This window comes from Hyla sarda, chromosome 6 (genome assembly GCF_029499605.1).
Source record: "Hyla sarda isolate aHylSar1 chromosome 6, aHylSar1.hap1, whole genome shotgun sequence".
Lineage (NCBI taxonomy): Eukaryota > Metazoa > Chordata > Amphibia > Anura > Hylidae > Hyla > Hyla sarda.
The window spans coordinates 59,264,210-59,289,849 of record NC_079194.1 but is presented as its reverse complement, the minus strand read 5'-3'; the positions used below and the strand labels follow the sequence as shown (position 1 = coordinate 59,289,849).

Sequence of the window (25,640 nt, the reverse complement as noted above, 5' to 3'; positions counted from 1 at the left end):
TAGATTTTGTTCTGTATCTCTCAGTTTTATACCACTTATTGTATTGATTTATTGCTCACTGGCACTTTATTTACTCTTCAGTGTATTTGCCCCAATATGGGTTTCTCTGTAGAGGTGCAATAGTGATTTATGTGCAATATAATATTATATGTACTGGTGTAATAGTAGTATATGTGCAATATATAATTTATGTGGTATTTTTCTGCAGTCTGACTGTTGCTGGTCTTTTTAATGTTTTTTATTTTGTCTGTATGTTTCTTTGTTCAATAGATGATGTCTTTGTATTGCAATACATGTCTCGGTGTCCATAGGCTTTTCTGTTTAATATTTGTGGACCCAGTGTAGCTTGGATTGATATTTTGCGCCCACATAGGATAGCATTGAGAACAAAGGATGGGACACTGAAATTCAACATACTCCTCCGCCAATACCATCTACTCCACATAGATAAGATAGTCAGCTGATCCCACCAAAATCTGCAGCGCCATCTCTAATGTGTACAGTGGACTTTATTGTTCCTTGATCGCAAGACTTTCAGTTGCCGATCAGGTGAGAAAAAAAAGTAACAATGCGATTTAAAAAGAAATCATTTTATTGGTGCACAGTAAAAGTTACATTATTTTTTTTAAAGTATTTTTAGCAGCATTTAAAACAAAATAAAAAATAAATCCACACTATGAGATATACTTTACATATATATTTACAAGCTCTCAATAAAACAGGCAGGATTAACAACACTTCATCCAGCCCTTAGGCACAGGGTTAGCAGTAGAAATGGGCAGCAGGTGGCGCCCTATAAGCAGCACCAACATACTTCATATATCTTCTGTGTACATTAAAAGCAGTTTAGGCTATGTTCACAATGTGGCTACAGGGAGCTCTGTCGCTGATAAAAGGACGGCAGTTGTGAGAAGTAAAAATATACTGCATGTCTGATCTTTTTTTTCTCCGCTCAACTTCTGTAAAATAACGAACTCCCGACAGACCCCATTCAAGTCAATGGGATCCGTCGGGACCAGGCCTTGTCCATTGTGATCCAACCCTATCAGAGTCTATCCAAAAAAAAAAAAAAAAAATTCTGCTGACATTCAAAGCCCCATTGACTTAATTAGAACTCAGCCGTGGAATTCCACAAAATTAAAGGGGTATTCCAGTTTAAAATTTTTTTTTTTATGTATCAACTAGCTCCAAAGAGTTAAACAGATTTGTATTATAGATTACTTCTATAAAAAAAATCTTAATCCTTCTAATAATTATCAGCTGCTGAAGTTGAGTTTTTTTTAGTTCACTTTTCTATCTGACAATAGTGCTCTCTGTTGACATATCTGTCTGTCTCAGGAACTGCACAGAGCAGAATAGGTTTGCTATGGGGATTTTCTTCTACTCTGGACAGTTCCCGAGACACGTGTCATCAATGAGCATTTAGACAGAAAAGAACAACTCAACTTCAGCAGCTCATAAGTACTGATAGCAATAAGGATTTTTAATAGAAATAATTTACAAATTTGATTTTTAATAGAAATAATTTACAAATCTGTTTAACTTTCTGGAGCTAGTTGATAATTATATATATATATATATATATATATATATATATATATATATATATAAATAAAAGGTTTTTCCTGGATAACCCCTTTTAAAGACAGTTTTTTAAAACTTAGTAGAATGCGGAATTTCGGCGGCAGAAATTCTGCTGAGTGAATGGGACAGAGGAATCCCATAAAAGTCAATGGGTAGTAATCAATTATGTCAGAATTTAATGTGGAATTCTTCCACAGAATTCTGCACGAAAATGTTGCCGTGTGAACATAGCCTAAAGTAGCAGTATCCAGTACAGATTTCCACAAAGCTTCAACGTTACAGATACAAAGCAATAGATAATTGTCTCAGTTTACTATCTGCTTATTTATATTGTCCATGAGATTACTTGGCCTGAGCCACAAGTCAGAGATATTAGTATAAATACCATTGGCACAAAAGCCGTAAGAACTAAGCAAATCTACTGCAGTAGACCAGGGACATTCACATTGCCATTGGGCGTTCTTGCATTCTTCAAAAGGCTTCAGATTCATTTACAGCTGCTGCAAAGGAGTATATCAGTATATAGCTTGGTGACCAGTAGGCAGCAAAATCTGCAATGATGTCGAACTGTAGCTAAATGGAGTGATTTCAATGGCAAGATTAGATTTCGGAATTGTTACTTAAAAGGAGAACTTCAGCCAAAATGACCTTATCCCCTATCCACAAGATAAGGGATAAGTAGCTGATTGCGGGGATTCCCAGCGGATCTTTGAAACTGGCCCCGGCTTTCTGAGAGGAGCTCCATTCATTTGCCCGAGTGCTGTACTTGGGTCGCTCATTCACTCCCATAGAAATGAATGGAGTGTGCGTCTACTGCACGCGCACTCTGCTGAGAACTGGGTCCCGTTCCAGAGATTGGGGGAGGAGCACTCAGCTGTACTGCAGTGTTTTCCAACCAGTTTGCCTTCAGCTGTTGCAAAACTACAACTCTCAGCATGCCCGGACAGCCGACAGCTGTCCAGGCATGCTGGGAGATGTAGTTCTGCAACAGCTGGAGGCACACTTGTTGGGAAACACTTCTATACTGTACAGGACTTTGTTTGCCCGATCACCAGGGATAGTAAAAGTAAGTCATGGCAGTATGCAACATTTTTATAAATTTACTGCAAAAATATATTATTTCAACCATGCTTGAAAATATGCAATAACCAACACTAGAGTTTGATATGTCAGTCAAAAAACGGCAACAGATATGAAGGTACCATTTCTAGTCATTGTGTGCTACAAATACACAAAAACACCAGTCAGTACAATAGACAACAATGGTTCTCGCAATCAGACCGTATTGTTAGACCAAACATATCATCCAATTGGTCAAGTAAACAATCGTATTTATCCGCATATTTAGCATATGGTAACCATGTCATCTCCAGCAGAAGGCCTGATCCAGCCAACGCGGTTGCGGCTACGGCCTATTACTCAATGGTCTCCTTTGTACCAATACTTACAGGACAAGGCTCTGTGGTCCACCATGACGGTTAGACTTCTTTCGCAGAATGCAGTCAGAGATTAGTCACTGGTCCGATTCTTAATAAAAAACGAAAGAAACCGTCTTAAATTTCATTGCTCCTTTCAGGGAAGAAGAGTTTTCTGCACCGCCGTATAGTGTCCTCGGGTGATACAACCGTATGTCCAACTGTTCTTGGATCAGAATAGATCTCATAGTCATTGCCGCCCTGTAACAGAAAGAATTGTTCGGTCATGGATGTCAAACGGCAAAAATAAACCATTATACAAACCACTGCCTTGTCTTACAGCCATACTGCTTTATTTGTATGGCCTGGCTTTAAGTGTAAAGAGGTGGCCAAGTTTGGAAAACCCATCTTCATACACTCTACTATGGAATTAAGGACTATGGATTTAAATGGGCACTGTGAGATTGAAAAATGTTTTATATGTTGTACATCTTGGCAAAACATTAACCTTTCTAATATACTTCATAAAAATATCTTATCTCCATTTTATAGAAATCGTGGCTTATAAAAAAATAAAATAAAAAAAAAGACCACTAGGGGTCCCCATAACAACCAGAAAATAATGCTGTCTCGCTGCAGCATCATCTTTGTCCCAGATGAAGCACAGGCTGGGACCAAGTCCAGGAAGTGAGGGCAGGAAAATCACTCCTCTGTGTTAACTCCTGTCCTATCGGACTGCAGCATGAAAACAGAGAGGAGGGGTTAGAGAGCAGCCCAATATGTAGTAAATGAATGCAAAACAAGCAGTGATTGCGTATATCCAATTAATGTATCCTTAAATTCTTCAATTGTCATATAAAAACAGGCATAGAATGGATACAACAAGGATAGTCACCCAGTGATAAAGTAGCAAAAATGTATCCAGCACTTTTAGGATTTCACCAGCCACTCTGAGGTTTTCTGTTCCTGGCTGTGATTCATTGCATCTCCTGCGGGCTGAAGGTAGAGCTGCTCAGAAGATCCGAGCGCCGACCATAGATCAGGCGACGTTTCAGGAGACTTTCTCAAGAGGCTTGGGAAAGGGAGTTCAGTCTCCTGAAATGTCGCCTGAAGCAAGAGACACCTTTCTTCCAAAATTTGCCTGGTCATTTTAGATTGGATATTGACATCCAGAATAACTACCTGTAGGTGGCACTACAGAGAGAGTATTTATCCTTTTGTAGGTGAGTACGGCACAGTAAAGTTTGGTATCTATTATATTTGGTATCTATAATAGTCTATGGAGCACACCAGCTGAGGAGTGAAATGCTCTACCACATGCTTCACCCAGCTGTAAATTGCGATCGCAGCAGGACTGAGACCGAGCGCAATCTAGACATATCTGGACAACATGTCAAAAGTTTCTTTATAAATTTAAAGGGGTACTCCACTGCTCAGCGTTTGGAACAAACTGTTCCGAACGCTGGAGCCAGCACCGGGAGCTCGTGGAGTCATAGCCCCGCCCCCTCATGACGTCCCACCCCGTCCCCTCAATGCAAGTCTATGGGACAGCAGCGGAGTACCCCTTTATGGGTTACTGTCATTTTTACAAACGGAACACGAGTTGAACCTCACCGGTGAAGTCTCGTTGCCAAAAAAGTGAATGCTTGAAAACTGTTCTCCCTCCAGAATATCCAGACAGTAGCGCTTGTCCCAGCCTTCGGGAAAAATGTCAAAGCTGATCATCCCACCTAGAGAAGATAAGGGCAGAGATCAATATATAAGGAGAAGTGAAAAAGATAAATGGCATTTATGAGGGTTAGTTTGCATATTAAAGGAGATGTCCGGTGCTCACTTTTCTTATTTTATCCGTTCCGGGCTGAAAAATAAAAGAAAACAAATTTTCTCTTACCTGCCTAGGCTCCCCCGCTGCTTCAGTACAGGTGTTCGGTCCCCGGGCTGTATTCTTCTTACTTCCTGTTAGCCCAGCACGTCACAAGGAGCTTCAACCTATCGCCGGCCGCAGCGATGTCCCGCATCGGCCAGTGATAGGCTGAAGCTCCGTGTGACGTGCCGGGCTAACAGGAAGTAAGAAGAATACAGCCCGGGGACCGAACAACTGTACCGGAGCACCGGGGGCTCGTTGGCAGGTAAGAGAAAGCTTATTTTCTTTTTTTTTGCAGCCCGGAACGGATAAAATAAGAAAAGTGAGCACCGGACATGTCCTTTAATAAGTATGAAGCCTGGCATGCTGGTTAAATATAAAAATGATTTGTTGTGGTAGGTGTGATTATTGGTGGAATTTAAAGGGGACCTATGTATACCCTTTAAATGCCGCAATCAAAAATTGAGACATTAAAATGGCTAAATGACAAGGGTTTAGAGGGGTTGTCTGGGAAGGAGAAAAGGTCCTACCTGTTCTGCTCCACTTCCACTCCCTGGTCATCTCAGATTTATATCACTCAGAGGGAGAGAGTTCTAGACACGACCCCAGCAACATCACGCAGCTATTGGATATCATGTGTGGGCGTGGTTTAGCCCAAACGCAATGGTCGTGACTGGCCTCCACCCCTTCTCTTCTCAGAGTGGTATAATTCCAAAATGACCAGGGAGCGGAAGTAGAGTGCTGGGGAAAAGAACAGGTAGGACCTTTTCGGCTCTCCAGACAACCCCTTTAAAAAGTCTAAAGATAAAAAAAAGTTTTAAAAAATATAAACCCCCTCCCCTAATATAAATACAAATTGCGCTTATATATATATATATATATATATATATATATATATATATATATATATATATATTTATTTAAATGTAGAAATAAAGACTGAGAAAGAAAAAAAAAAAAGAGAGAATGTGCTGTGGAGGAATATTGATATCACCTCTGGTAAATTGCAAGCCTTTCCCTGCAAATTCTTTCTGTAGGGCAGCCACAAACTTTTCCCTGATTTTTTCTTTCTGCAAATAGTCAAAGAATCAATGGTGAGATGGTGCTCGGTGCCCTGTGACAGAAAACACTGTTATACAGGTATTGACTGTTTATACATCTTATAATCCCTATACAAAGACATCACAGCGTTCAATAAGAAATTAGATTTTGTTCTTATAGAATATTCCTATTTAAAGGTTCTGGTGACGAGAGCTTGTGACATCATAGTCCCGCCCCCTCATGATGTCATTTGTTCCAAACGATGAGCAGCAGAGTAACCCTTTAAGCACAGTGTCTCACTTATTCCTTCCCCTTTCCCCTCCCATCACCCCCTCTCCTCTCAAAGAAAATTTAAAAAAAATTGCACATCTTAAGAGTCTTTGCATATTGCTAAGGTGGGTCCTATTGTTACATGCTTCCTTAACTTTGTATTCTTAACCCCTTTACTCCATGGAAGAAATTTTAGCGGGATCTTAGTTTCCCTCTTTTCAATCGTGACCAAGGGTTTAGGATCATCCTGTCTACACCACTCAACCACTCTCGCAAGATGTGCTGCTACATAATACCCTTTTAGGTCTGGTAGGCCTACCCCCCCCCCCCCCCCTGTCCTTAGGCCGACACATTGTTTCTTTCTTTATTCTTCATTTTTTCCCTCCCCAAATAAACTCATTCTGTATTGTTGCCATTTCTTTAAAGAAGACTTGTGGTATCTTTACTGGGAGGCACTGGAAAAAATACAAGATTTTTGGTGTAAGGCACAGCGGCCGAACCAGGAGAAAAGACTAGAAGACCATTCAAAACACTGCTGACACACTTAGTTAATGTCACGATGCCGGCTGGCGGGTAGTGGATCCTCTGTGCCAGAGAGGGATTGGCGTGGACCGTGCTAGTGGATCGGTTCTAAGTCACTACTGGTTTTCACCAGAGCCCGCCGCAAAGCGGGATGGTCTTGCTGCGGCGGTAGTGACCAGGTCGTATCCACTAGCAACGGCTCAACCTCTCTGGCTGCTGAAGATAGGCGCGGTACAAGGGAGTAGACAGAAGCAAGGTCGGACGTAGCAGAAGGTCGGGGCAGGCAGCAAGGATCGTAGTCAGGGGCAACGGCAGGAGGTCTGGAACACAGGCTAGGAACATACAAGGAACGCTTTCACTGGCACAATGGCAACAAGATCCGGCAGGGAAGTGCAGGGGAAGTGAGGTGATATAGGGAAGTGCACAGGTGAAGACACTAATTGGAATCACTGCGCCAATCAGCGGCGCAGTGGCCCTTTAAATCGCAAAGACCCGGCGCGCGCGCGCCCTAGGGAGCGGGGCCGCGCGCGCCGGGACAGGACCGAGGGGGAGCGAGTCAGGTACGGGAGCCGGGGTGCGCATCGCGAGCGGGCGCTACCCGCATCGCGAATCGCATCCCGGCTGGAAGCAGAATCGCAGCGCCCCGGGTCAGTGGATCTGACCGGAGCGCTGCAGCGGAGAGAGTGTAGCGAGCGCTCCGGGGAGGAGCGGGGACCCGGAGCGCTCGGCGTAACAGTACCCCCCCCCTTGGGTCTCCCCCTCTTTTTAGGGCCTGAGAACCTGAGGAGCAGACTTTTATCTAGGATGTTGTCCTCAGGTTCCCAGGATCTCTCTTCAGGACCACAACCCTCCCAGTCCACTAGAAAAAAAGTTTTCCCTCTGACCTTTTTAGAGGCTAAGATCTCTTTGACAGAGAAGATGTCCGAGGAGCCGGAAACAGGAGTGGGAGGAACAGATTTGGGAGAAAAACGGTTGAGGATGAGTGGTTTAAGAAGAGAGACGTGAAAGGCATTAGGGATACGAAGAGAAGGAGGAAGAAGAAGTTTGTAAGAGACAGGATTAATTTGACACAAAATTTTGAAAGGACCAAGATAGCGTGGTCCCAACTTGTAGCTAGGGACACGGAAGCGGACATATTTAGCGGAGAGCCATACCTTGTCTCCAGGGGAAAAAACGGGAGGAGCTCTTCTTTTCTTATCCGCGAACCTCTTCATGCGTGATGAAGCCTGTAGGAGAGAATTTTGGGTCTCTCTCCATATAATGGAAAGGTCACGAGAAATTTCATCCACAGCGGGCAGACCAGAGGGCAAGGGGGTAGGGAGGGGGGGAAGAGGGTGACGGCCGTACACCACGAAAAATGGGGATTTGGAGGAAGATTCAGAGACTCTGAAGTTATACGAGAATTCGGCCCATGGAAGGAGATCTGCCCAGTCATCCTGGCGGGAGGAAACAAAATGTCGCAAATAATCACCCAAGACTTGGTTAATTCTTTCTACTTGTCCATTGGACTGGGGATGATATGCAGAAGAAAAATTTAATTTAATCTTGAGTTGTTTACAGAGAGCCCTCCAGAATTTAGACACGAATTGGACGCCTCTATCCGAGACGATCTGCGTAGGCAATCCGTGAAGACGAAAAATGTGTACAAAAAATTGTTTAGCCAACTGAGGCGCTGAAGGAAGACCAGGAAGAGGGATGAAATGTGCCATTTTGGAGAATCGATCAACGACCACCCAAATAACAGTGTTGCCACGGGAAGGGGGTAAATCAGTAATAAAATCCATACCAATCAGAGACCAAGGCTGTTCGGGGACAGGCAGGGGATGAAGAAAACCAGCGGGCTTCTGGCGAGGAGTCTTATCCCGGGCACAGATAGTGCAGGCTCGCACAAAGTCCACAACATCCGTCTCCAGAGTCGGCCACCAATAGAAGCGGGAGATGAGTTGCACAGATTTCTTGATGCCCACATGACCAGCGAGATGGGAGGAGTGACCCCATTTGAGGATTCCGAGGCGTTGGTGTGGAGAAACAAAGGTCTTTCCTGGAGGAGTTTGCCTGATGGAGGCTGGAGAAGTGGAGATCAGGCAGTCAGGTGGAATGATGTGTTGCGGAGAGAGTTCAACTTCTGAGGCATCCGAGGAACGAGAGAGAGCATCGGCCCTAATGTTCTTATCGGCAGGACGAAAGTGAATCTCAAAATTAAATCGGGCAAAGAACAGAGACCACCGGGCCTGGCGAGGATTCAGCCGTTGGGCAGACTGGAGGTAGGAGAGGTTCTTGTGGTCGGTGTAAATAATAACTGGAAATCTTGATCCCTCCAGCAGATGCCTCCATTCCTCAAGTGCTAATTTAATGGCTAGAAGCTCTCGATCCCCGATGGAGTAGTTCCTCTCCGCCGGAGAGAAGGTCCTAGAAAAAAAACCACAAGTGACAGCATGCCCGGAAGAATTTTTTTGTAAAAGAACAGCTCCAGCTCCCACTGAGGAGGCATCAACCTCCAATAGGAAGGGTTTGGAAGGGTCAGGTCTGGAGAGCACGGGAGCCGAAGAAAAGGCAGACTTGAGTCGTTTAAAGGCGTCTTCCGCTTGAGGAGGCCACGACTTGGGATCGGCATTTTTTTTGGTTAAAGCCACGATAGGAGCCACAACGGTAGAAAAATGTGGAATAAATTGCCTGTAATAATTGGCGAACCCCAAAAAGCGTTGGATAGCACGGAGTCCGGAGGGGCGTGGCCAATCTAAGACGGCAGAGAGTTTGTCTGGATCCATTTGTAGTCCCTGGCCAGAGACCAAATATCCTAGAAAAGGAAGAGATTGGCATTCAAACAGACATTTCTCAATTTTGGCATAGAGTTGATTGTCACGAAGTCTCTGAAGAACCATACGGACATGCTGGCGGTGTTCTTCTAGATTGGCAGAGAAAATTAGGATATCGTCCAGATATACAACAACACAGGAGTATAGCAGATCACGAAAAATTTCATTGACAAAGTCTTGGAAGACAGCAGGGGCGTTGCACAGGCCAAAGGGCATGACCAGATACTCAAAGTGTCCATCTCTGGTGTTAAACGCCGTTTTCCACTCATCCCCCTCTCTGATGCGGATGAGGTTATAGGCGCCTCTTAAGTCCAATTTAGTAAAGATGTGGGCACCTTGGAGGCGATCAAAGAGTTCAGAGATGAGGGGTAGGGGGTAGCGGTTCTTAACCGTGATTTTATTAAGACCGCGGTAGTCAATGCAAGGACGTAGGGAGCCATCTTTTTTGGACACAAAGAAAAATCCAGCTCCGGCAGGAGAGGAGGATTTACGGATAAAGCCCTTTTTTAAATTTTCCTGGACATACTCAGACATGGCAAGAGTCTCTGGGGCAGAGAGAGGATAAATTCTGCCCCGGGGTGGAGTAGTACCCGGGAGGAGGTCGATAGGGCAATCATAAGGCCTGTGAGGAGGTAGAGTCTCAGCTTGTTTTTTGCAGAAAACATCCGCGAAGTCCATATAGGCCTTAGGGAGACCGGTTACTGAGGGAACCACAGAGTCACGGCAAGGGTTACTGGGAACCGGTCTTAGACAGTCCTTGGAACAAGAGGGCCCCCAACTCTTGATCTCCCCAGTGGACCAATCCAGGGTTGGGGAATGAAGTTGAAGCCAGGGAAGTCCAAGGAGAATTTCCGAGGTGCAATTGGGGAGGACCAAAAGTTCAATCCTCTCGTGATGAGATCCGATGCTCATTAGAAGGGGCTCCGTGCGGAAGCGTATGGTACAGTCCAATCTTTCATTGTTTACACAATTGATGTAAAGGGGTCTGGCGAGACTGGTCACTGGGATGTTGAACCTGTTGACGAGAGAGGCCAAAATAAAATTTCCTGCAGATCCAGAGTCCAAGAAGGCCACGGTAGAGAAGGAGAAGGCAGAGGCAGACATCCGCACAGGCACAGTAAGACGTGGAGAAGCAGAGTAGACATCAAGGACTGTCTCACCTTTGTGCGGAGTCAGCGTACGTCTTTCCAGGCGGGGAGGACGGATAGGACAATCCCTCAGGAAGTGTTCGGTACTAGCACAGTACAGGCAGAGGTTCTCCATGCGGCGTCGTGTCCTCTCTTGAGGTGTCAGGCGAGACCGGTCGACCTGCATAGCCTCCACGGCGGGAGGCACAGGAACAGATTGCAGGGGACCAGAGGAGAGAGGAGCCGAGGAGAAGAAACGCCTCGTGCGAACAGAGTCCATATCTTGGCGGAGCTCCTGACGCCTTTCGGAAAAACGCATGTCAATGCGAGTGGCTAGGTGAATAAGTTCATGTAGATTAGCAGGAATTTCTTGTGCGGCCAGAACATCTTTAATGTTGCTGGATAGGCCTTTTTTAAAGGTCGCGCAGAGGGCCTCATTATTCCAGGACAATTCTGAAGCAAGAGTACGGAATTGTACGGCATACTCGCCAACGGAAGAATTACCCTGGACCAGGTTCAACAGGGCAGTCTCAGCAGAAGAGGCTCGGGCAGGTTCCTCAAAGACACTTCGGATTTCCGAGAAGAAGGAGTGTACAGAGGCAGTGACGGGGTCATTGCGGTCCCAGAGCGGTGTGGCCCATGACAGGGCTTTTCCGGACAGAAGGCTGACTACGAAAGCCACCTTAGACCTTTCAGTGGGAAACAGGTCCGACATCATCTCCAGATGCAGGGAACATTGGGAAAGAAAGCCACGGCAAAACTTAGAGTCCCCATCAAATTTATCCGGCAAGGATAGGCATAGCCCAGGAGCGGCCACTCGCTGCGGAGGAGGTGCAGGAGCTGGCGGAGGAGATGACTGCTGAAGCTGTGGTAGTAACTGTTGTAGCATAACGGTCAGTTGAGACAGCTGTTGGCCTTGTTGCGCTATCTGTTGTGACTGCTGGGCGACCACCGTGGTGAGGTCAGCGACAACTGGCAGAGGAACTTCAGCGGGATCCATGGCCGGATCTACTGTCACGATGCCGGCTGGCGGGTAGTGGATCCTCTGTGCCAGAGAGGGATTGGCGTGGACCGTGCTAGTGGATCGGTTCTAAGTCACTACTGGTTTTCACCAGAGCCCGCCGCAAAGCGGGATGGTCTTGCTGCGGCGGTAGTGACCAGGTCGTATCCACTAGCAACGGCTCAACCTCTCTGGCTGCTGAAGATAGGCGCGGTACAAGGGAGTAGACAGAAGCAAGGTCGGACGTAGCAGAAGGTCGGGGCAGGCAGCAAGGATCGTAGTCAGGGGCAACGGCAGGAGGTCTGGAACACAGGCTAGGAACATACAAGGAACGCTTTCACTGGCACAATGGCAACAAGATCCGGCAGGGAAGTGCAGGGGAAGTGAGGTGATATAGGGAAGTGCACAGGTGAAGACACTAATTGGAATCACTGCGCCAATCAGCGGCGCAGTGGCCCTTTAAATCGCAAAGACCCGGCGCGCGCGCGCCCTAGGGAGCGGGGCCGCGCGCGCCGGGACAGGACCGAGGGGGAGCGAGTCAGGTACGGGAGCCGGGGTGCGCATCGCGAGCGGGCGCTACCCGCATCGCGAATCGCATCCCGGCTGGAAGCAGAATCGCAGCGCCCCGGGTCAGTGGATCTGACCGGAGCGCTGCAGCGGAGAGAGTGTAGCGAGCGCTCCGGGGAGGAGCGGGGACCCGGAGCGCTCGGCGTAACAGTTAATCAGGGGCACGAAATTTAGATAGTACAATTCTCTTATGTCCACTGAGATACATACCCCCAGTAATGTAACTGCTTGACTTGCCCATTTATTTAAATGTTCTCTATAAATGGATTAATATATCTTTTGTAAGTGAGATGTTCAACGCTTCAGATTTGCTAAAATGTATCTTGAAGTTAGACAGTCAGGTGTATTTTTCTAATTCACTCATTCGTATAGGCAGTGTAACTAATGGCTTCGTAACAAAGAATATCAGGTCATCCGCACATGCGGCCACTTTATTGTCCCATGTCGCTATTCCCCCCAGATCCTCGTTCGCTCTAATCCTACAAAGAAAGCACTACAAGAATGAAGATCAGGGGGGAAAGCAGGAACCCTTGTCTGGTGCCATTTCTTATCTCTAATTCCTCTGATAACATACCATTTACACAAATTCTCTCCGAGGGGTGCCTATATAATTCCATAGTCCAATATAGAAAGTGTTTCTGTAAGCTCAGATGTTTTAAAGTCTCTTCCATATAGATCCAGTTCACCCAGTCAAACGCCTTCTCAGCGTCGGTAGATAACAGCATTGATGAGATCTTTCTTGACCGGGCGAAGTGGATCAAATCTTTGGGCCGTATAGTGTTATCCTTTGCCTCTCTACCCGCCATGAATCCCACTTGATCTATATGAAGAACCTTTCCTAGACCAGCAGCTAACCTACAGGCCAGTATCTTTGAGAATACCTTCAAGTTGACGGATAATAGCGATATTGGCCTGTAGCTTGTACACTGGGTTACATCCTTACCTTCTTTAGGGATCAAGGTTATGTGGGCTCTAGTTGTACCCTTGGTAGTGGCGACCCTTGACTAATTGCATTGAATGCTTTCAAAAAGTAAGGGGCTAAAATCCCTTTTAACACTTTATAGTATTCCAGCGAGAACCCGTCGGGACCTGGTGCTTTTTTATCACAAGTGTCCCTTATTGAATGTTCTAACTCCTCCGATGTTATTTCTTTTTCCAATGCCTCCACTTCTTTACGATCTATTTGTGGCAAACCTGATACTGTTATGTTTTAACTTTTTCTCTAAACTCTACAATGAGCGTGGCTGGATTGTGTATATCTATATTATATAGATCTGCGTAAAATGTTTTAAATGTCTCCGCGAACTCTGAGGGGTAGTATGTTAACTTCTGTGTTTTTTGTTGTTTCTTTGGTATGTAGGATTTATAGGGGTATTCCTGGAAAAAACTTTTATATATATATATATATCTATCTCAACTGGCTCCAAAAAGTTAAACAGATTTGTAAATTACTTCTATTAAAAAAATCTTTATCCTTTCAGTACTTATGAGCTTCTGAAGTTAAGGTTGTTCTTTTCTGTCTAAGTGCTCTCTGATGACATGTGTCTCGGGAACCGCCCAGTTTAGAAGAGGTTTGCTATGGGGATTTGCTTCTAAACTGGGCGGTTCCCGAGACACGTGTCATCAGAGAGCACTTAGACAGAAAAGAACAACCTTAACTTCAGAAGCTTATAAGTACTGAAAGGATTAAGATTTTTTTATAGAAGTTATTTACAAATCTGTCTATAGAAATATATATATTAGGGCTCAGGGTTTGAGACAACTGGACAGATAGTAATTAAATGTATTTGTTATTATACAGTGTGACAATATAAAATATAAGAAAATAAATAAATACAAATAGTGGCGTCTGCGTCTCACAGGGCCCTTGTGTAGGCGCAGCACCAACTAATATTATCTAAAATATAAGTATACCTCAATGTGTTAAAAATTAAAAATTAAGACCACCATGTAAAAGTATATATAAAACCTCTAATAAGATATAACTATACAGGGAGAGAAATCTGGTGGGAGAGTCTTAGTTCATCCACAATAGTCAATTCTCTCCTCTCTCAAAAAGTACTGCAAATTAACAGATTCCAGTATAGTTGTAACCAATAGCAACCATATAGGTTTTGGTTAGTAACCCATAGCAACCATTTAAATGTGTCCGGCTGTAGCAGTAGATCGCAATCAAACACCTTTGCAAATAATGTTGCTTCTTAGCTGCTGAAGAAAGGACTGAGACAGTCCTGAAACTGGTCCAGCGTCCCCCTAATAACCATTGAGACCACCAGTCTATTTGCCCTGCTCAGCAACTAGCAGTCCGATACCGGGAAACATAACTGTCAATCACTCGGCACCCGGTAAAGGAGACATACGCGCCTCATTGCCACGAGGACGCCACCGGCTTAACAACATACTCACCTGCAGAACCGCTGCAGTATCACCACCCGGAACCCACTGTCATCCAGCATTACCACCGTGGGAGACGGCCGAGTCTCCGGTGATGCTGTCTCACGCCACGAGAGCCACCCAGTGATAACACACTGTGGGATTTCATAGCGCAACTGGAGGAGATCGCAGCATCACCGTGAAGTCCAGCGCATCAGTGCCCGGGAGCGGTGAGATACAAAGTATCCAAAGATATGAATGCATATTAACAGTGACTGTACACAAGCATATATATTGACCATTATCTGCTAATTTCAATTATATGAACATTATTTGCAAAGGTGTTCGATTGCGATCTACTGCTACAGCCGGACACATTTAAATGGTTGCTATGGATACTAACCAAAACCTATATGGTTGCTATTGGTTAAAACTATACTGGAATCTGTTAATTTGCAGTACTTTTTGAGAGAGGAGAGAATTGACTATTGTGGATGAACTAAGACTCTCCCACCAGATTTCTCTCCCTGTATAGTTATATCCTATTAGAGGTTTTATATATACTTTTACATGGTGGTCTTAAAGGAGTAGTCCAGTGGTGACCCAGTGGTGAACAACTTATCCCCTATCCTAAGGATAGGGGATAAGTTTGAGATCGCGGGGGGTCCGACCGCTGGGGCCCCCTGCGATCTCCTGTACAGAACCCCGACAGTCCGCGGGAAGGGGGCGTGTCGACCTCCGCACGAAGCGGCGGCCAACACGCCCCCTCAATACAACTCTAAGGCAGAGCTGAATCGCTGCCTTCGGCAATCTCCGGCTCTTCCATAGAGATGTATTGAGGGGGCGTGTCGGCCGCCGCTTCGTGCGGAGGTCGACACCCGCTATCTGGCCGGAGAGCCTGGCCCCCGTACAGAGAAATCGCAGGGGGCCCCAGCGGTCGGACCCCCGCGATCTCAAACTTATCCCCTATCCTTAGGATAGGGGATACGTTTTTCACCACTGGACTACCCCTTTAATTTTTAACACATTGAGGTATACTTATATTTTAGATAATATTAGTTGGTGCTGCGCCTACACAAGGGCCCTGTGAGACGCAGACGCCACTATTTGTATTTATTTATTTTCTTATATTTTATATTGTCACACTGTATAATAACAAATAAATTGAATTACTGTCCAGTTGTCTCAAACCCTGAGCCCTAATATATATATTTCTATAGACAAACTACTTCTTGACACCTTGAGTATAGGTGTCTAATTATGCAGCCCGGGTTTATTTGGTGGATAGTTAGAAAAGAGCCTCTCCAACTCCTTTATAATTTACAAATCTGTTTAACTTTCTGAAGCCAGTTGGTATACATAGAAAAAAGTTTTTTCCTGGATGACCCCTTTCATTTTTTGTTCTTTAGCTGCCACTGCTAAGGCCCTACCTATTTTATTACTGAACTCATATGTCCTTCTCCTACAAGTTGTTTCTTTGCTTCATTTAAAAGTAAATACCTTAATTCCTCCCTTTTCTGACATTATAAATTTAGTCTTAGGGTCTTCTATCCTCTTATGTATTGTTTCTAGCTCCCTTAATTCCTCTAACAGCGTATTGATTTTCTGTGTTCTTTCTCTTTTCATCCGAGAGCCATGTTTGATTACTATGCCTCTTGACACACATTCATGTGCTTTCCAGACAATGCCTGGCGATATCTCCTCCATATTGTTCTTGACAAAGTATTCCATTAATTGTTTTTCAAATCTTTTAACACTATCTCATCCTTCAATAGAAAACAGAAGAAAGACAAAAAAAAACAGGGTGCTCTCTCGTAAGCTGTCGTAAGATGGAAAAATGGGGGGGAACCCACCACCTCACCTAATGTGCTGTACCGACCTGCTGAGGGGATGCAACAGTGTGGGCCCAACACTGTTGGGAGGTGTGGTTCGCAGTTAAGGATTGCAGTATGCAGCTCTACCTCCCCTATCCCTATCCCTCCGGGTACGGAATGATCGACTGAGAATGGGTAGATAAAACTGGGGAATTGTGTAGAGCGCTCCTGCTGTAAAAGGACGGACTCAGGATGCCCCGTTTGCACAGGATAATTTATTAGAAAATGAAAGGACAACGCGTTTCGGCGCTCACATGCGCCTTCATCAGGTCCACAGGAGGATAAGAGGGATGCGTCCTGAGGTGCCGGCTGTGCTTGTGTGGCTGTGCCACACAAAAATTTCTGTTATAGAAAAGCAGAGTTAGGGTGCGTTCCCACCTGGCGTATACGCAGCGTATTTCACTCTGCGCAAAACTTACGGCAGCAGCGGGAAATACGTCCTTGCTCACTATACACACAGGGAGGCGGGGCCATGTGCCGGTGTGACTGTGATGCGTGGCTCCGTCTCCAAAACTCACTACATACATAGGGCTGCCGCCGAAAAGCCCTGTGTGTAGTGAGCAAGGAATACGCAGCGTATTTCCTGCTGCTGCCATAAATTTTGCACAGCATGAAATACGCTGCATATACGCCAAGTGGGAACGCACCCTAAATCAGCTCACCAGCTGTGTATCTTGTCCACGACACGGCAGGTGCATGGCAACATATATGACTAAGGGCGGTATACGCCTGAAACGCGTCATGTTTGTTTGCTGACCTGTGACTCCGTTTTTATTCAATAAATGGGAATTTCTACTTATTCCATGTTGGCTACCTGCTCTTCTTTAAAATTTCTGTTATACGCCTGTATAGATCAACTTGTTGTAAATCTGATAGACCCTTAATTCTTATATTGTTTCGCCTCCCCCTGTTTTCTTGATCATAACTGCTGTATCTGTTGAGCTGCCTTGTTTATTTTTACTTCTACCATATCCATCCACGCAACTGTCGCCATATTAGCTTTTACTGTTTCTATTATACGTGCATTCAATTGTTCAATGTCTTCTCTTATTTCAGTTACCGCTAGTTGTTGGGTTTGTTCAATATGTTATACTGCGCAGTCTAAATCACTTTTTGAGGGCAAAGCTTGAATTAAAGATAAAAGTAGGTTGAAGTTCATCTGTATCCCAACTTGTGTTCCTCCCAAATTATTAGCTTCCTCTCCCCTTTCCAACTGCCCCTCAGTTTCTATTGCCATAGCCTGATTTTACCCAGGCTGTGTACTTTCATATTGTTCCCCCTGTGCCAGATTAACATTATTGTCCATATCCCTGTCCCCTAAGATTTCCCCTTCAGGGAGTTTGTCCACTCCCTTCCTTCCTCTCTCCTGGTCTGACATCTCTGGGATGGATTCCGGGCCTCCATCACAGCTACTCCGCTTCTCTGCCGTGACCGCCGGTGCCCACTGCTGCGCGCCGGCTGTAGGAAGCCATCCAAGCCGGAGTATCACATGACAACGCTCCTAGCATCAGCAGAATGCGAGCGATCAGGTTACCTCCGCGCCGTGGCGGGGCATTGCCTTGCTCCGTTGACTCCGCTGGCTTGCTTGGTAAGGGGAATAAAAGATAATTTTTCCCCGAAGGAGCATCCCTTCCCGTCTGGACTTTGTCTTGTGATTTATATTTCAGGCAGCTATTATAAAAGTTCTTGGCCCAGGCACGGCAGCAGACCGTATACATAAGTTCTGGGGTATGAAACGGGGGCTACAGCTCAAGGCAGCTGGGCAATGGGGCACCAAAATCCCTGCGTCTCAGCGTTAGACTGGGTTCACACTACGTTTTGTACTTACGGTTCCCGTATACGGCTGGGAGGAGGGGGCGGGCTTAATCGCGGCGCTGCGATTAAGCCCCGACGCCCCCCTCCTCCCAGCCGTATACGGGAACCGTAAGTACAAAATGTAGTGTGAACCCAGCCTTAATCTCCTAGTAGGGAGCTAATGTGGCAGTGTCGGTTTTCACCATCCGGAGCTCACACCAGGTTAACACCTGCATGGTTAGGCCACACCCCCTAATCATGATAGCATTCTAATTCTATTTAAAGATTCTATCATTTAGTTTCATAACTTACTTTATCCAGTTCGGAGAATTCAATCCTTTCGTCCTGACTGCAGCTACGGCCAATGGGTGAAATGTTCAACATTCCATTTCGAAATTCAATGAACGTTCCCCTGCAGATTGATAAGCATAATGGTAGAACATAAGACACTAAGGTATATTTTATATGGGTGCACATTATTTTTTTGAAGTGTGGTGTTCCAGCTCCAAAGGCTGTCCTGTGGGCTGCGGATCTCCTCGGGCATGCCTGCGGCAGAGGTGTTGGGCCTACCAAGTGACTATCTGCTGTATTTCTAATGTTCAAGCACTTTTCATATATTTTATTATGTTTCTCATGTGTGTGGTAGCTTGGGGGTGTAGGGTGTAGGTGGTGTAGCTGTGCAGTGATGAAAGGGTGTTGGATTAACCCTTAACTGTCGTGACGCAAGGGTGCGGGTTCTTCCTCAGTATATATATATCCTACCCTCACCCGTCCCAGGAATGATAGGGAGGAATAAAGGATTGTCCACAACCGGAGGTTTAGTAAACTGTAGATAACTTTACTGCAGCTTTTATGCAGGTTGATAACGGCAAACAGTCTATACATAAGAGTAGTCTGTAAGTTCCTCACAGTTGGTTGGGACCTTGAAGTATATAAGCTGTGAGTCTGGAATTATGCTGTTCCGCTGGATTTAGGGGAATTATTTAGGTCACGCAGGATTAACAGGATTTAGATTTGATAGACTCACGTTTAGTAAGCTGCTGAATTGGTAGGCTTCAGGCCTAAGTCCTCTTGCAGAATTGTACAGAGTGATGCTTTCTCTAGAGATGATCAGGAGCAAGAGAGCGAGGATTGGGTAATAGCTCCCTTACATGGAGAAGGGGAGGTTAGAGCTTATTGGTTCCCACCAGCTATCAGTCCTTTCACAAAGCATTATGGTACATCATGTGACCACATCACGTGCCCTGGAAGGTCCTTAAGCTTAACTTAACATTAGACTTAGTAGTCATGTGACCTAAGGTCCTGGAAGTACCATACACATAATAAAACATATACACTTTATATACATCAAACATAATAAAATTAAAGAAGGAAGAGGTGACAAGGGGTTATCCCATCAGGAGGATCCTACCGGTACATAGGAACTCTGACTTTGGAGACACAAGGTATGGTACAAGGTACGGTACCGGGACACCACATGTGCACTGTAAAATATGTTATGTGTGTTGTACCTTTAAGAGCAGAGGAGCAGTGTAAGCCATGTGACCCTGCCTGCCCAATGGGAATTCCATAAATTCTTAGCTATATAGTGTAGTGGAGGAGGAGTTGCCTTCAGTTCTAGTTGAGTTTTGCCAAGAGCTGTGTTCTGAGTAAGTGTGGTAAAGGAGTGAATTGGTGTGTGGAGAAACACCAAGAACAAATCTCGTCCCAATCCTATCCAGCCATTTGTTAACTGATCCCCCGTACAGTGGAAAGTCAAGCCCTGGCGCAGAAATCACGGATGGGGAAAATTTATGTTATTGTAATGGGACCCATGACACATATTGCTATAGGCTGGGGCCACGCCATTAGCTATAGGCTGGGGCCACGCCATTAGCTATAGGCTGGGGCCACGCCATTAGCTATAGGCTGGGGCCACGCCATTAGCTATAGGCTGGGGCCACGCCATTAGCTATAGGCTGGGGCCACGCCATTAGCTATAGGCTGGGGCCACGCCATTAGCTATAGGCTGGGGCCACGCCATTAGCTATAGGCTGGGGCCACGCCATTAGCTATAGGCTGGGGCCACGCCATTAGCTATAGGCTGGGGCCACGCCATTAGCTATAGGCTGGGGCTACGCCATTAGCTATAGGCTGGGGCCACGCCATTAGCTATAGGCTGGGGCCACACCATTAGCTATAGGCTGGGGCCACACCATTAGCTATAGGCTGGGGCCACACCATTAGCTATAGGCTGGGGCCACACCATTAGCTATAGGCTGGGGCCACACCATTAGCTATAGGCTGGGGCCACACCATTAGCTATAGGCTGGGGCCACACCATTAGCTATAGGCTGGGGCCACACCATTAGCTATAAGCTGGGGCCACACCATTAGCTATAGGCTGGGGCCACACCATTAGCTATAGGCTGGGGCCACACCATTAGCTATAGGCTGGGGCCACACCATTAGCTATAGGCTGGGGCCACACCATTAGCTATAGGCTGGGGCCACACCATTAGCTATAGGCTGGGGCCACACCATTAGCTATAGGCTGGGGCCACACCATTAGCTATAGGCTGGGGCCACACCATGTAGCCTTTAGCTGCAGTCAGTTTGAAGCGAAGCTGTTTTGCCCCATTTTTCTGGTGTAGAGAGTCTGATACATGACTGTGACACTAAGCGATCATTACCGTTTCTTAGGCAGCTTGAGCATCGCTATGTAGCTGAGACAGAAATTTATGAGGTCCTGCAGCAGCTCCTCCCCAAGGTGATTCTGAATGGCCTAGAAAAACACACAGGTAGGTCAATGTGTTACCGGCAAACCTGACAGATTTATTACACCATAAAATAAAAGAAGAATCCTATCTAATTGAATATTAGTGCAACTTGTATTTAGGGCACTCTTACAAGGTCAGGTTTTGTGATTCGGTTTTTGAAGCCAAAACTAGGTGTGAATCATGATAGAAGGCTAAATATATATATAAAAACAGAGATACAACCGCTCCTCGTTTTCTAGTTCACTTCTGGTTTTTAGCTTCAGAACTGCACCTTAAAACCTGCACCAACCTGATCATAACCTGAACACGTAAGAGCGCCTTATGATGCGCAGTTAGCGAGAGGCAATTTGTTGTATTGTTTAATGCAAATAAGGCTTAATCACTGTGTGATAACATGTTCTGCAACTTCCTCATATCCTTTTGTGTTTCGTCATTTCAGGTTTTTGCTGTCAGTAGATGAAACCATTTTAATTTTATATATATTATAATATTATAGGCATGCTGGCAGTTGTAGTTTTGCAACAGCTGGAGGCACCCTGCTTGGAAAACACTGGTCTACGCAATCATCTAGGCGAATGTTTGTCTCTGTTCTCATTTTGCAGTTTAATTGTAGTTTTTTTTAGCACTGTACTCGGCAATCTTTGGTGGCTTTCATGTAAAATGAATAAAGCAGTGAGCGCATGTGTCATAATTGGAGTCCCCCTTTCTAGAGAACATGGAGCTTCCCAGCAGTGGTACGCCCATGATCTGTTACTAATCCCCTTTCCCCTTAACAAGGGGATAAGTAGTTACTGTGGGGGAACCCCTTTAAAACACAGTAAGGGTAAGGTCACACGAAATGGATTTTAAGCTGCGGATCCGCCGATGACAGACCCTACAGTGCCTCCCCGCTCGTAGTGTCGTAGTTCGTAGTGTCCTCTGCTACGAGCAGACACACAGATCTGCGAGTCGCTGCACGCATGCGCAGTGTACTCACAGACATTTGGTCACTCCCCTGCTCCCTGAGCTAGGCAGACAACAGCCACGATGGGTGCGAGTACATTGTGCATGTGTGTGGCGACTTGCAGAACACTGTGGGGGAGATTATTCAAAACCTGTCAAGAGGAAGAGTTGCTGAGTTACCAATAGCAACCAATCAGATTGCTTCTTTCAAGCTCATGTGTCTGCTCATATTGGAGGATTGCTGCTACGAGCAGACAATCATCAGCGGATCCGCAGCGCAAAATACGCTGCGGATCCGCTCCGTGTGACCCTACCCCAAAAGTATATTAGAAAGTTGTATATCTTGTCATTATACAGTTGGCTGTGTCTTTTATCAATACATTTTCCAAATTTGGAGATAAATCAGAGAAAGGATCATACATTTAGACTTATTTATAACTCCTTAACTCATTATGTGAGGGCTTTAGCAGGGTTATTTGTTTTCATTGACATTTAATATCCCTATTTATTCCGATTTTTAGAAGGCTGGATAAAAAAAAAACGAAAAAAAATAACGATTTTGGCATTGAATTTCAGTGTATTTTTTATGGTGTCTACCTTGTGGGTTACAGAATTTGATAATTTTTATAGTTTGGATCAATATGAATACAACAATACTAATTATGTGTTAATTTGTAATAAACTTTTGAAACATACATATTTATTTTTTATACTTATGTATGACCGTGATATGTATATAGGCATAATAGATTTTAATACAGATTAGCAGGGTGTAATAAAGACCTGGCTGCCATGAAAGCATGTCATGGGAATGGGGAGAGGCACATTGGAGTAACATAGGTAACACCCTCTTTCTCTGTAACCACTTAGATGCCTTCGCCAGCATTGCTTGCAGCATCTAGGAAGTTAAACAGCCAGTATTAGAGTTATCACTGATCCCAGCCAGTGGATCGGGGTGACAGCTTTATAATACATCCGGCACCCTCAAGCGATGGGTCAGACACAACTCGTGTCCGCACCACCACTATGCTATAGATTTACTATAATTTGCAGGGAGATGTCCCATGATGTTAATGTACGACATGAAGCTGGAAGGGGTTAAAGAGATCTGAATAGGAAACATGAATGAATACATACATGTAAATTTCAGCATACCGAAATCATAATCAATACCTGGAAAGTCAATACCTTGTGCTCTTACCTGTCTTGACAGGAGCTGCCCATCTTTGTACTGAACTGTTCCATTCTCAGCAAATACATAATCAAATTTCTGAATTACTACATGGAAGAGAAGATACAAATGATCATTGTTCTAATCAAGTAGCAATATATAAAACTATGAGAGATATGTAGTTATACCAAAACAAAGAAAGAATATACACATTATAGTACTCATACAATCAATGCATGTGTATCAGAAAGTATAAGCTTTTTATTGAAAACATTTTTTAAAACATTACGGAAAAAGGCACATTCAAGAAAAAAAAGAGTAAATACAACCCAGACATGTATGAGCAAAATACCCCCTTTAGTAAAGGTGCTGAAAGCCTACAGTGCCCACACTTTAGTAAGAGGGAGCAAATAAGAAAAACAGGGAGGAACACCTATAGTAGTTAGAAAATCACATTTATCACAGGACATGTATAAAGAAAAAACCTATAACATTGTACAGAGCAGACCATATTTACATTGCCCCAACACACGTGTTTTGCTTTAGCTTTGCCCAAGGTTTATTTTCTGTTATGAAGTTGTGGTGAGGGTGTGATGAGGGCAGATGTTATTACCCTGGAGGCAGATTACATTAACCCCTTGTGTTCGTGATGCCAGGGCATGGTTTAACCTCTACACCACCCGAAAGTATACCACTGGGTCCTGGGCTAGGTGCGGGGGCAAATAATGACTCCAATGCCAAGTTACAGAACAATGGCAGCTTTACAGAGGTAGACCGGTGTAATAGTCTTGACAGCTCAGTTAGGCCCAAGGAGGTGACCAGTGACTTCAGAGACTTTGGGGCTCACTGGGACTTTTAGTGGATTTGGACAATTTGCTGCATGCCGACGCTGACTTTGCATAGACTGATCTTGACTGACTTCACCTCGTATGTAGCTTACCAGGTGTTGACGTTCACCTGTGGGGGACTGGATTTGTGGAAGCGTGGCTGCGTGGTAGGCTTTAGGCCTCCTCAGGACTCCAGACACTCTCTCAGGACTAGACTTCACTATTCCTCAGCATGCAATAAAATTGGCTAGCTAGTTCCTCCCAGGTTTTATATGGGGGAGACTCTGGAGGGGTCCCATAGGCCCCCCAATAAGTCACGTGATCACTGGTAGCTTCCTTGGTTACAACATTTGACAACATTATTTAAAGGCACATAAAATTATATATAATACAATACACAATATAAGATATAATTAACCATATACATGCATAGGGTAAAGAGGGACTCGGGGGACACCGCAATAGAGTCCGCCTGACAGGACAGCAAGGGTACAGGGGTGCAACTCCTGTACTGGGCCACCACAGTGTGTCTAATTGTTTTCATACACAGTACTATTGATTTTTGTAACTAGCCCACTAATAATTCATTTTTATTAGTGTTAAGCGTGAATATTCGCAAATCGTTTATCACGAATTTCACATATTCGCGAAAATGGTGAATATAGAGCTATATATTCGCAATTACGAATATTCGTAATTTTTTTTCCCCACAGAACACATCACAGTGATCTCATCCCTCCCTGCTTCCAGCTTGTGGTCTAAAGAAGGCTCCTATACTATTTACTGTATTAGACTGGAGAGCGAATATGAGAATATGCGAATATTCGCAAATATCCTCATATTCGCGAATATCGTCACTAAAATTAGATAGGTAGATAGTGACGATATTCGCGAATATGACATGACAATATTCAAAATGAAAAATGTCATAGACCCATTATCACTTCTGTATAGACCAAGAATATTAGGATATAGATAGATGGATGGATAGTTATCCGCATGTGCATACACATTTACGCAAAGCTAAAATAACCACGAATATATCGAATATGTGAATTTAGCGAATATAGGAGGAATATTCATCCATATATTCGCAAAATATCGCGAATTCGAATATGGCCAATGCCGCTCATCACTATTTTTTATGACAGATATGTAGATATTACATCATAGCAAAGCAGTTTCTTTGTATATATACTATTCTTTGTGCATATACTACACACAGATATTAGAAGGAGAAATTTAACAAATACTCATCGTGAGTCACCATTCTGCTGGTACCTACTGGAGCCAGTCAGTGAGCTGGTTGTGGACACATCTAGATGAGCTGATTACAATGTATTGTGTAAGAATAACACCACAGAATTCAAGTCATTCAGACTAAGCCCTGCACAAATATTAAAGGTAAATATTAAAAAGGCAACAATACACATGGTACCGTTTGTATATCTGTTTGTGTTACTATATTATAGAAAAATACTTTACTTTTATGGTGCTAATTGTCAATAAGGCGTTCCAGGCCACTGATGTGCTGAGGGCTGAAAAGCCTCCTTGCTCACACTAAAATCACTGTCCCTGCTTCAGCTGGAAGCCAAGCCCTGTTTCCAAATCTTACACCTGCACACAATTTGTATGCACAGCAAAAAAAGAGATTTGGAAACAGAGCTTGGCTTCCAACTGACTGTCAATCAAGC

General features: G+C 44.6%; 1 protein-coding gene across 2 annotated transcripts in view; it reads right to left on the bottom strand.

Annotated features, from left to right (window-relative positions):
• Positions 1-576: 576 nt before the first annotated feature.
• The window catches only part of PMM1 (phosphomannomutase 1), a 43,175-nt gene continuing 18,111 nt past the window's right edge, over positions 577-25,640 (bottom strand). Inside the window, exons 3-9 of one of the 2 annotated variants that reach the window (XR_008844858.1) lie at positions 23,150-23,226; positions 20,920-21,011; positions 18,560-18,659; positions 5,858-5,933; positions 4,614-4,729; positions 3,613-3,734; positions 3,126-3,260 (exon numbers count right to left, since the gene is read on the bottom strand). Coding sequence is in view for 1 of the 2 variants with exons in the window: in XM_056523846.1 (XP_056379821.1) it covers positions 3,138-3,260; positions 4,614-4,729; positions 5,858-5,933; positions 18,560-18,659; positions 20,920-21,011; positions 23,150-23,226 (584 nt within the window). In the remaining variant the exon portion in view is untranslated. Of the gene's footprint in view, positions 3,261-3,612; positions 3,735-4,613; positions 4,730-5,857; positions 5,934-18,559; positions 18,660-20,919; positions 21,012-23,149; positions 23,227-25,640 lie in introns of both variants that reach the window. The other variant, XM_056523846.1, reaches the window with a different exon arrangement.